General features: G+C 41.9%; 1 protein-coding gene across 4 annotated transcripts in view; it reads left to right on the top strand.

Moving 5' to 3' along the window:
* Positions 1–4944: 4944 nt before the first annotated feature.
* Positions 4945–12320, top strand: part of LMO7 (LIM domain 7) — a 130020-nt gene continuing 122644 nt past the window's right edge. For 2 of the 4 annotated variants that reach the window (XM_017829990.1, XM_017829992.1), the window contains exon 1: positions 4952–5136. In XM_017829990.1, the coding sequence (XP_017685479.1) occupies positions 5068–5136 (69 nt within the window). In that variant the 5' untranslated portion in view covers positions 4952–5067. Of the gene's footprint in view, positions 5137–12320 lie in introns of all 4 variants that reach the window. The other 2 variants (XM_017829976.1, XM_017829979.1) reach the window with 2 other exon arrangements.

Raw genomic sequence — 12320 nt, forward strand, 5'->3', positions numbered from 1 at the left:
AGAAGCAGTCTGGCAGAGTTTTCCTTCTTCATAGAAAAGAAAGAGGCCTGAGAGTCTGTTTTATCACTTACGAACATCTCTCTAAAACATGTTACCTGGAGAGTCCATTAACAACACTAGTCTGTTTTCTGTAAGTGAGATGGTTGGAAAAGCAAGGGAGAAAAACAACACTAATGAGCTTCTATTTTTGAACGTTTTTTCACCCCAATAAAATGCAGTATCGTTAAGACTTGCTTTATGTTGCCCTGCTCATTAGCAAGGCCCTGAAACTTGCTTTTAAATAAAAATCAAAGGCTTTAGTAATCAAACCAGCTGCACTGTCTTCTTGATAATATCAGAAAAATCAAATAAAAGTTGTCACAATTGAATTGGGATATTGCATATTTTATGCTGAAGGTGACTTGATCAAATTTCAAGTAAGCTGTAGTTAATACAGCTAAGGCCCTTTTAGGGGAGGGAGGAGGGTGAAGAAAGAAACGAAGCATAGTTCAAAGCTGTTAAACTAGCTACATCACTTGTCCGCTTTAGGGAAATAGTCACGCCTTATATGCTCTTCAATGTTCAGAAGACTTAAAGTAATAAATGAACGGGCTCTCTTTTTGTGCAACTGTTTATTGCAAAATCCCTTCAGAACGGAAGCTCCTCATTAAGTACGAGAACTCATTAGACCAATGCATGACAAAGGATAACAAGGTTAGAATAGTAAATTTGGGGTGGGATTTTTCGTGGGCACACTGGAAAAATACATCTTGAATGTTATGTAAAAACTTAAGAATTCTTACTATTTTGGCAATGGTAATTTTGTTCAGCATCTTCTATATAGTCTTCAAATCAGTTGTTCTGCAGGGTAAAGATTCCTTCTATTTTGTTTTAATTTTGTGTTAATTTCTGGTTTATTAATATATAAGACGGTATATTTTAGTGAACACTGTACTGAGATGCCAAAGGAAGAGCAATACACCAGTTCTTATGCCGAACTGTGTCTGCTTACTGTGTGGTCCCTTGCTAGACTGAAATTTTGAAAGACTGTACTGCAGAAATACCATCTCACCTAACCTGTGCAGTGCAACAGTCTTCCAGAGACCACCTTGTAAGAGCATGCTTTGGCACAGGCATTGGTGACCATCTTGAGGAACATAGGAAGTAAAGCTGCTGGAATATCCTTTTCCTTGACAGAACCTGTATAACTTGGATACAAGGAGTGAAGTACAAACTTGGCTGACTTGTCAGCAAGGTCGTGACCGGGGCTGATAAGCCCTGCAGACCACACAGTGCTTCGGCTCTGCAATGCCTCAACGTCTGCATCATTGCCTTTGCTGTACAATCTCTGCGTATTAGTTCAAGCTCCGTGGGAAAATAATGCTGTATTTTCTAACTTGTGCAGCCCTGCCAGAGCCTCGCCACCTTTGTGTGGAGGAACATGGCTTGGCCACAGGCACGCAGCGCTACTGACTATCAGGAAACCCCTCTTCACCTCCTTCAGTCCAGGCCAGCCATACACATCATCTTACGGAAACGGTGCGTGGAGGAGTGAAGAGATGATGCATGCTCCGCACTTACATTAACTTCAGCTGAGTGGAGCTGGTGTGCTATTATGCACTCAGGATTGTTCAAGCTCTTTTAAGTATATTGGTGCAAGTTTTCCCATGTTATTACAGCCGTTTTGTTAAGAAACCGTAAGGATTTAATAACCAGTACAATGCCCTTTCCTTTCAGTCATGGCTGTGTGATTCAGTTAAGGGAAGAAGAAGAAAGATGTTTTCTGACACTGAAATACGAGTTTTGGAAAATAAACACACTTAACAGCCCACATTTAGAAAATAAATGCTGTCTATCCTTAAAGGAAGCCTGCCTTGGTAGAAAATACATTGTGTCACATATCTGTAGAACTCTCCTTGAAAAGAATATGATGTAAACTGTTGCTTAACTTATCCCTAGGAGCACACACATATTGAAAGGGTTCATTTTTGCCAAATAGAACAGTACTATGTTTGCTACTTTTGAAGCAACAATTAGCAGTCATATCTGGTATATGTAATCTTTTTCTGATCTAGGACTCTAGTGACTTACCTTGTTAGTGCAAAGGAATAATAAACTATTTTGATTGCTCAGGCTTACATAGATAACTTATCTGTGACAATTGTTTTAAAATTCACTTTGAGGATGAAATTTGCATGTTGGAACTTTTTTTTACTTAGTGAATAACTTCAACTTAAAAGTGTTTTACTTAAACACTGACTTAGTCAAGTTACTTGATTAATCAGATTACTCGAATTATTTGATCTAAAACATTAAACAATTTGTAAGAAAAGTTATTTGATTGCCTTGATGTGAAATAAAGCAACCAGAAATAAGTGAGAATTTGAAAATGTTTTTTTAAACACGATCTCTTCTGAAACCTGTTTCATAGAATTGTATTCTCAAATAAATTTAAACTTTTATAGAATTCTTAATTACTTTCTCCTACTTAGGGACAAGCACTGTATTTTTAAATGAAGTGAAAAGACCTTAAAAACTGGAGAAAGACTGCTGTTGTTCCCCAGAAGAATGTTTGGTAACCTCAGCTAATGCACACTGATGTCAGCCAGCAGCAGCAGCTCATACACGCTTTATTTAGACTTTTTTTACCCTTTGTAGTCAATGATGCTTAATAGTGAGATGAGAAGGTTGTTTTCCGATGTTCAGGCTTCCCACTCAAGAAATATGCAGATTCTTCATTTGTATTTAGTCTTGTGGCTGATCTGGCTTGGAGCGGGAAAAAAGAGTGGGAAAAAACTTCAAAATTACAGCTTTGATTATCATTTCATTCATTGCTGACCCTAAAGCATAGATATCTTAATTCATGCCACGGTGAGGAGCTAAATACATAATTTCTATGAATTTGTAACTTTAATTAATGTCAAACATCTGCCGTAGAACTTCTTTCAGCCAAAGTCACTGCAGTTTTCTTCCTTTGTGTAACACTAGCAACACTGATTTCCACATACTGCAGAAACTGATGGCTAATATCTTCTTGCTATGTTGATTTCCTAAAAATTTTCTTTCCTATTCCAAGGTTTTTTGTAGAGCAGAAATAAGACGCATTATCTCAGGAGAAGCAAATTTGTGTGTAGTACAAATTTTAAGTTCTCTTTTCTCAGTAGTCCTTCAAAAATTACCTGTGTTTTGCTGTGGGTCATAAAAGCCTAAGATGCATGCAGCAACTCAGTTTGCTACATACAGAGAAGATTTGGAAAGAAAAAATACTACTTACAGTTAAAGGAGAGAAAGATAGAATCATTAAGGTTGGAAAAGACCTCTAAGATCATCAAGTCCAACTGTTAACCCAGCACGCCATGTTTCATCACTAAACCATATCCCTTCAGGAAATGCTGATTTGTGTGTAGTACAAATTTTAAGTTAGCTTTTCTCAGTAGTCCTTGAAAAATTATGTATGTTGTGCCATGGGCCATAAAAGCAAAGTGTGCATGCAGCAACTTGGTTTTACTTATGGAAAAGACATGGAAAGAAAAAAATGTTACAAAACATTCAAGTAAGAAAAGATCACAGCATTGTTAAGGTTGGAAAAGACCTCATATGATCATAGAGTCCAACCGTTAAACTAGCACTGGCATATTTACCACTAAACCATGTCCCCAAGTGCAACATCCATGCACTTTTTTAACACTTCAGGGATGGTGATTCCCCACATCTCTGGGCAGCCTGTGTCAGCGCTTGACCACCCTCAAACTGAAGAAATTTTTCCTAATACCCAATCTAAACCTCCCCTGGTGCAACTTGAGGCCATTTCTTCTTCTGCTTCTTGTTACCTGGGGAAGAGACTGAGCTCCACCTTGCCACAGCCTCCTTTCAGGTAGTTGTAGAGAACTTAAAATGTTAAATGAAATCAAGTACTTAAAAAAAAAAAAACCAACACAAAAAACCAAAACCCTTGTGCTATGTATGAACATTCCAGAAAACCACTTTTCCCTGATATTTCTTCAACTTTTCTGTTTAGCATGTGTCCATTCCTGTATTGGAAAATAGGATTTTGCTGTGTTCAGTTAGCACATCACCTCTCCTGGTTCTGGTGTGTCCGTCAGGGTGGGTCAACCTTTGTTGCAGCAAAGCATAATCCCAACCTGCCTCACATTTGTGGTTACTGCAGGAGCCAGAGCTCAGCACGGCACCCACTCCAGGTTCAGCGGTCAAGCCATACTGAGATCGGGCTTTAGGTCTGAGCCTGGGATAGCGTGAGGGGTAGAGAAGTCACAAAGAATCTGTTGCAGTGTGCTGTGAGCAGACGTGGATGAAACAGAGCAATGGGCACTGGTGTGAGTGCTGTGAGCTATACCAGAACAGAGGCCAAGGGTGCTGGGGAGGGAAGCGTGGAGGCCGAGCTGTGTGGCTCCAGTTCTGCCCGGGCAGCTCCGCTTTGGCCACTTTGTATGAAAAGCGCTCAAAACGAAGTGCGGCTCTCTCATGTCTCCCAAAGCGGTGGGAAAGCCTCCTAACTTCGTCCCCAGGCGGGACAACGCTGCAGAGGAGTGTGGTGCCGGATCCCCCGGGTGGCTGCGGTGCGGAGGTGAGGGGCCCGGGCTCCGCTCCCGCTGCCCCGGCGGAGGGCGGCGGAGCGCAGGGCAGCGCAGGGCAGCCCCGGGCGGGCGGGGCGGCAGGTGGCGGGGCCCGGGCGGCAGTGGCCGGCCCTGAAAGGTGCGATTGTCCCCAGCTATTCCTGGTATGCGCCGGGGCGGAAGCCGCCGGGGGCGGCCTCCACCGGCCGTGAGGGCGAGGGGCGCCGCGTCCCGGCGGGAGGGAGCCGCCGCCGCCGCCTCTGCCGCTGGGGGTGCGGCCCCTCCCGGCCGCCCGGGGGGCCCGGCGCTGCGCTACAGCCCGCGGCTCCCTCGGATTCCTGCGGTCGCGGAGCGCCAGCGAGCTCCCTCCCGGGAGGGGGAGTTCCGCGGGGAGGAGGTGGAGGGGGAGGAGACGGCGCGGGGAGCGTTAAAAGGAGGCAGCCGAATGACAGCGGCCGCTCCCCGCGCCCCCGCCCCGTGAGGACCGGCCGCCCCTGCTCGCTCACTGCTGGACATGGAGGGGAGAGAGGACGCGGAGTGCGACTGCCAGGTGGCGTTCGCCGAAGCCCAGCGATGGGTAGAGGTGAGGCGGCTCTCGGTCCTGCTGTGTGCCAGCCCCTCGTCACCCTGGTCCCCTCCCGTGCCCCCTCCCCGAGGCCGGGGTCCCGCGGCGCCCCCCGCTCCCGCGGGGCTGCCCCACCGTCGGGCAGCAGCTCTGGGGATGCGGCCCCAAACTTTGCTTCTTTGTCAGCAGCTGTGGGCTGCTATTTTTAGAAGGTATCGTGGCAGCTTTCAGAGATCTGTCTGTGCAGCATCGCCACCGCCCCCTCCTCTGAATCCAAATTAAAGGCTGGCTTGGCTGTCCGCCTGTCATTAAGGCTTATAATTTCTTGCCATCTTGTAAATTACTTCTATAGCGCTTGCTCCGAGACAGTCTGAATTAAAGGCACTCCTTCCTGTCACGAAAGAGTTCAGGACAGAGAGCAACCTGAAATTAACACTCATTTTCTTCTCTCCTATTTTTAAACATGAGTGTCTGACTGCGCACAGGGCTTGATGTAAATATGTGTGTTTCTGTATCGTTACACCGAGTTACACCGGTGCGGTACGTGCTAATGCCTGGAGAGAGAGGTTGTTCCTAGGTGTACCCGAGTGTGGTCAGGCAGCGTGCGGCTGGAGCCAGCTAGGCTCATGGCGTGGAAGCTGAGAAATGTTAGGAATACTGAACGGCCTTACTTAAGAGTCGTGGTGTGCTTTTAAAGTGGAGCTCTAAAGTGCTGGTTTATATGTATTTTAACGTATTAAGCTTATTTCTATTTGCCTGTTAACTTGAGATGAAACTTACGATGTCAGAAGCGCTATCGCAGTAACTTTCGAAGGAGTATATATTCAAAAAAGAATGTTTGTTACTTTTTATCTCTTATCTTTATAAGCTTGTCAAGACCTGAGTCCCGGCTTGTTTCCTCTGTAAAACAATGACATCTAGTGCTTAAAATCTATTGAGAATTTTAAACTGAGAGCACCAAAGGCAAGGGTATCACAAATGACCTCCACAAGTGTCACTTTTGTAAGTGTGATTTGTGAATGTAGGTAATTAAAGCAGTCCTGGCTTCCCCATGTGTCAATTTTATAAGAGCTAGCTGTGAGTTTAGGTAATTAAAGCATTCCTCCCTCGCGTATACCTTTCTTGCATTGCTTTTTGTAAACTAGCAAAGCTTACTTTAAATAGTTTCATTAAGGTGATGTAATGTCATCTTTGAAAATCCTATTTTAAGGGTTTGGGGATTTGTTTTAATTATTATTAAATTTCACGTGAAATTTATGGTTGTACCATTCCTACAGAAGGTTCCCTCTGCCTTCCAGTAGCACGTGGGAGCACTAGCAGAGCAATGTGAGTGTGGATTGTGCTGTTTGTGTCGAAGAAAACAACAAATGCTCAGCTTCCTGCCTTCCTCATCTAATTTGTATGACAATCCTTTGATATGTGAAAGCTGTTCTCATTTTAAAGGAACTTTTAAACTTGGAGAAACATTTGATTGTAAAGCGAGTAACTTGAAAACCTGAAAGTATTGGTAAACAGGATGTTAGGAATTCTATAAAGTTAAAGGAAAATGTAAATATTTATTTCCCTATGAAATTAGGCTTGTATTTCAGAAGTACCGGTGTGTTTCTCTACTCTTTACATCCAGATGGGTTAAAAAGCCAAGACTAACCATTTCCGTTGTTGTATGAGAAGAGTAATGATATTTTAGGGTAATGAGACCTGTCCCAAGGTTTTGTGAGTCTTGGTGAAACAAAGTGGTGTATACATGATAGAGAGTGAAACTTGGTGAGTCCTAATGATTAAACAATTACTTTTGAAGATGAGGCAGATTTCCAAATATTTATGAACTTGAAGTTCTGATGTTTTGGTAAGGTTTTGTGTGTCAGCTTCTCCCTAACATTAGAGGAAGATGAAAGCATACATACACTAGCTACTATGTGTTTAAAAGAGCAAGCCAAAATGTCTGTGTAAACTGTTACTCTTTCTTTTTGCTAATGAAATCTGTGTTAACATATTTCTGTATTTCAGTACAGAACTTTTTGGACTCCGAGACTTAAAAAAAAATTAGAAGACCTGAGCTCAAACCTTGAAGCTGAGGGCTTTTTGCAATGGGAATGAGCAGCTGTATTTGTCAGATCTCAGGGGTAGTCAAAAACCCACCCCAAAACATCAAAAATTTTCACCCCATGTGTTCTTGAAGGTCTTTGTGAGAGAAAATTGTGTCCTGGTTGGGTCCCTCTTCTGCCTGTTCCCAGCTGAATTCTCCATGCTGTAAGGCAGCCACTGGCTGGTGGGAGCTGAAACATTTGTTCCTAGTTGTGATGCTAGTCTTATGCTAAAAAAAGTGGAAAAAAAACCAAACACAAATCCCAAACCAGCCAACCAATGAAAAAAAAAAAAAAGAAAAAAAACAATAAAAAATCCCCACAAACCCCAAACAAACAAAAACTCCCTCTCCCCACCCCAAAACCAAACCCTCAAACAACCCAAAACCAAAAAGCCCAACAGCTTGATTAAGAGTAATAAAACCAAAAAATTGTATCTGATATGTGGTGATAGTTAATGAAAGATGTTGTTCTTTAATTCAGATTCATGTTGGGTCATAGTTTATGATAATGCAGACAAGGCAGGCCTGTAGTATTCACAGTGCAGAGACTTCAAATGTAGTCCCCAACCTCTAGTGTTTTGTGATTTGGGAGGAGAGATGATGTTGCTTGTCTCAGTTACACTCCTAGAGTCACTTTGGGAGGCCTGTCTGTTGAGGTCATCTACTTATTTTGGGGAAAGAATAGTCATTTTCTGTACAAAACTCAAGCTCTTCTCACATATTGTTTATCCAGAAGCCAGCACTGGTTAGTGAGGTTGGGTCCTTCCATCTGAGACTTTTGGAGCCTTCTGAGCTCTCCCTGGAGCAACTGGTGCTGGTCAAACTCACTTGCAGGCCATCTACCCACTCAGTGGGCAGATGGTGCATGCTGAGACCAGAATAAAACACTGGTACACCACAACTTAGAAATAGCTTCTCAAAAAAGAAGAAAGAGGAGAGACCTCATTACAGTCTACAACTTCCTAATGAGGGGAAGAAGAGGGGCAGGCCCTGATCTCTTCTCTCTGGTGACCAGTGATTGGACCCAAGGGAATGGCATGGAACTGTGTCAGGGGAGTTTTCAATTAGATATTAGAAATAGGTTCTTCACCCAGAGGGTGGTTGGGCACTGGGAGGCTCCCCAGGGAAGTGGTCACAGCACCAAGCTTGACAAAGTTCAAGAAGCATTTGGACAATACTCTCAGGCACGTGATGTGATTCTTGAGGTGTCCTGTGCAGGGCCCGGAGTTGGACTCAATGATCCTTGTGGGTCCCTTCCAGCTCAGGATTTTCTATGATTCTGTGAAAGGTAGAGCTGTTTGCCAAACCTAGAAATAGCTGGGTTAAAATAGTTTTACTGTGTTCTGTTCCATATTATAACTTAAGCAAGCCAAAAGCTGTTCCTCCAAACCAAAGCATTCTTCCCCCAGCTATTAAATATCCCAGACTGCCGACTCTGACTCTGTTTTCCTGCCTCAAGATGTGGGAGGGCAGTCTGCCTCTCCCTCTCTGCAGTCCTCCACCAAGTTCACCCTTGTGAATGAAAGGGAGGCATAGTTCCTCTCCCCCAAAACACATTTCACCATTTTAGGAGCGATGCCTCTTGAAGAGTTCTAAAGAAAAGAAATGTGTGCTGTTTTCTTGTAAAACATCCGAGCTTTTGATTCCTATTCTGTGTCTTAAATGAACCCTAATCTTCAGGTAAATGTCTATGGTTTGAAATTGTTTGCTAAAGCAACTTGAAACCTGACCCACAAAGTCTGTAAATCTTTAGTTAAAGGGCCCTGAGGCAAATAACGCTTGATTTATTCCCCCCCCCCCCCGAAGTACTCAAATGTACAGATCCAGTCTGTGCAAGGGTGGCCAGTGAGCGTGTGCCTGAATGAATTGTTGGACTGAAGCAGCAGAGCCATAGGAAAGCATGTGAAGCAACCTTGAGAAATGCATTGAAGTGAAAAATGGGTGTTGGGCCAAGTAACCCTTGCAAACTTTTACAGCTCTTCTTGTGAGCTGAATTTATTTCCCTAATAACTCATATGAAGTTCTTAGAGTTAGATGTTCTGAGAGCTACTAATTTTTTGAGATACTGTTGTCAAGAGCATCAGTCTGACAGTCAGAATCAGGACCTTGTAGTCCTGGGATTGCTCCTCATGCAGAGAAGAGAGACTGCAGCAGAACAGAAGTCCTTCCTGATGCTAACCCTACCCAGCATTGATGGAGAGAGGTGTTTCACCATGAGGATTTCTGTAGCAAGATAAGGTTTTTATAATTTTCAAGAAGCTGCATTAGAGGAAGAAAGCACAGCTTGTATGGACAGCAACTAAAGATACCTCTGCTGCTCCTGTCTGTCATGACCATTAAATAGGTACTGAAAAAGCCTAATTTTTCTGAATGCTGTTGTGTGTGCTGACAACTGCATGCATTATTGCTTTAAAGTGTGCTCTTCAGAATCCAAAACTATCTTCCTTGTAATTTAAATGTGTCTGTTACCTTTTGAATGTTGGAAGATTATTTTGGGGCTTTTGTTTTTTTTCTTTTTCCAGGAAACCCCAAATTTATGTATATATGCATATGCATACCCCTCCTCCCTCCTCCTGATACACACACCTGCTCAGAAGATTGAAAAAACAGATTTGCAGAGTAACTTGATAGAAAGAGTCTGCTTGAGGTAAAACTTGAGAGCCAGGACAACTTGATGAAATCTTTTAGTTTGAACCAGCAGTACAGCAATCAAATCCAGTGAATGGTCTGACATGTGGTCACCAAATGTTTCTGTTTGTTGAAGCTGTTTGAAGTCTGCATTTCTACTGTATATTTTTATGGCTTCTGCAAATGCAGCAAGAGGTCTAGCAGTGATGTTTTCCCTGTATTTGCATAGAGATCTTACCTCAGTGATTATTTTGTTTTGTTTTCCCCCCAAGCATGAATCTAATGCATACAGTCTGGTATGGCAGATGGGAGGAATAACTGTAGAGGTAGAGGACTCATCTTACTGTTCAAATCCTCTTCTCGTAGGTACCTTTATTTAAGTTGAACTAATCATTATGAAACTGTTTTTCTCAGTTCTGGGTAATGTATTCTTGATTAATGTGTAGAGAGCCAGTCAATGTCCTGAATAGTGTCAGAATGAAAGATGTGTGAACGAAAAGGGAAAATCTATATATTTTGTTGTCTCAGCTATGTTTAATACTGGGTAATTCTGTCAAGTCATAAAACCTGGGTGGGCTGGTTTCTGGAGAACATCTTACAGTACAGCTGCCGAAGCCCTGGCTCACATCTACATAAGGGATGTATTTAATCCTCCTTTAGGTGGATGCATCAATATTTCATTATTATGTCTAGAGTCTTGGCAATGAGAATTGCATGGAATAAATCTAAGTGTATCCAATTAATATATACATATGAATCAATACATAAATATACATTCTGCTAAGTAAATACTGTGTGAATTTAAATCCTAGAAATAATGTTCTCTCCACTGCCTGCAGACTGTGAAAGTGCTGTGGTAAAATGTCATATAACAGGGCTAGCAACAATGTTTTAGAGGGAGAGGGTGACAGTAACACTGTTTGATCTGGCTGAACATTATTCTCTCTGTTACTTTATTGTCCCCTTGCTTCCAGGCCTCAGGAAAGATATCTATAATATGTTTGAGAGAAAAATGGGACTAACTTTTGCTTGAGAATAAAATCTATTTTCTGGTTTCAACAAGGTGGGTTTATATATTTTCAAGTCTATATTTGGAAATTCTTAGGGTGAATCAAAAGTCTGTCCTCACACAGTCCTCTTCACACAGTATGTGATGGGCATGCATAGCTCTGAGCTGAGTTCATAGCGTAGTTTCCTTTATGGACAGTTTCTCTTTGTACTTTTGAGCGTTGTTTTAAAACTTTGCATGAAAGCAGCATCTGCAGGCACTTTAAGAGGAAGAATTAACTTGTTGACTATAGAAATGGGTATGTTTTCTATACTGGGGAAATGCATTGCTGCTTACAGGGATCTACAGAAAATTCTGTCCAGATTTTTGTGTTCTTCTGTTCTGTATTTTGTGGTTACCAACTACAGTTAGTTCTGGTGTTACTTTTGTTCTTTTTCTCCTGTCTTTTTGTGTGTTTGTTTTTTGAACTGTGTCCTGATCCTTTCTGCAGTTTTATGAGGTCATGCATTTTTTTTCCTGCTCATAATTTAGGGAGAATGAGATGATACTGATTTCCACATTTAGCATATTTTGCTCTGGCCCCTTGCTCCTGCCCCATTACCAAGAGCTCACTTTTATCACCTTTTCTTTGTCAGGCACTTTTTTTTGGTCTAAATTTTTAAGTTTTTAATGAGCACTTGTGTATAGTACATTAGACTGTGACCTTGCTGAGCTTTGGAAAACACTTGGGTTTTATTGTGTTGTAAGAACCAGATAGATTCCAGCTGTTTCTTGTACCTACCACTCCTCCACTTTTAAAGTTCCTTTATCCACTCCTGCAGGACATTTTTAAAAAACCAAAACAAAACCCAACCTTTTTTTTGCTTAACAAGGGTAATATAACTTAACTATCATTTTTTTAAATGGGCTTTCCAGCTACAGCAGTTTAATGAAAAACAGCATGTGCTCTCAGACTCAGTGTACTAGAAATGAATCTGCTGGTCTGAGGTGTGCTTGACACACCTCACTTATTATCCAAATTACCTTAGGGGGAGTGTTTGGGGTCTTGCTGTATTTCGCATATCTGAATACTGTCAATCCAAGTAAAAATCTAACTTTTAAGGAATGTAGTGAATAAGCTACTTTAAAATAGGTTTTGTGGTTTTTCATGTTGTGAGCTGCTGCATAAAGTTGTATATTTAGCTTTTTTGAATAGTGTTTAATTTTTATTTTTTCAATGAAAGAAAGATGTATGGATCTGACTCACATCATGCTAGCTTCCAACTGGATACTTAACTGTAAAGCTTTCATTTGTGTTATATTGAATAGAGAAATCTAATTTCAACAGTGTTTTCCATTCATAGTACTAAACATCTGGGATTATCTTAGAAGGGCATGAAGATTATAAGACTTGCTTTATATTTTTTGCCAGTGCTGGCACACGTTGTGCAAATGTTGGCACATTTTTTTTGTACCAGCTCATGTGAAAGTTCTGAGTTT

Source organism: Lepidothrix coronata, unplaced genomic scaffold (assembly GCF_001604755.1).
Source record: "Lepidothrix coronata isolate B3197 unplaced genomic scaffold, Lepidothrix_coronata-1.0 Scaffold172, whole genome shotgun sequence".
Taxonomy (NCBI): Eukaryota; Metazoa; Chordata; class Aves; order Passeriformes; family Pipridae; genus Lepidothrix; species Lepidothrix coronata.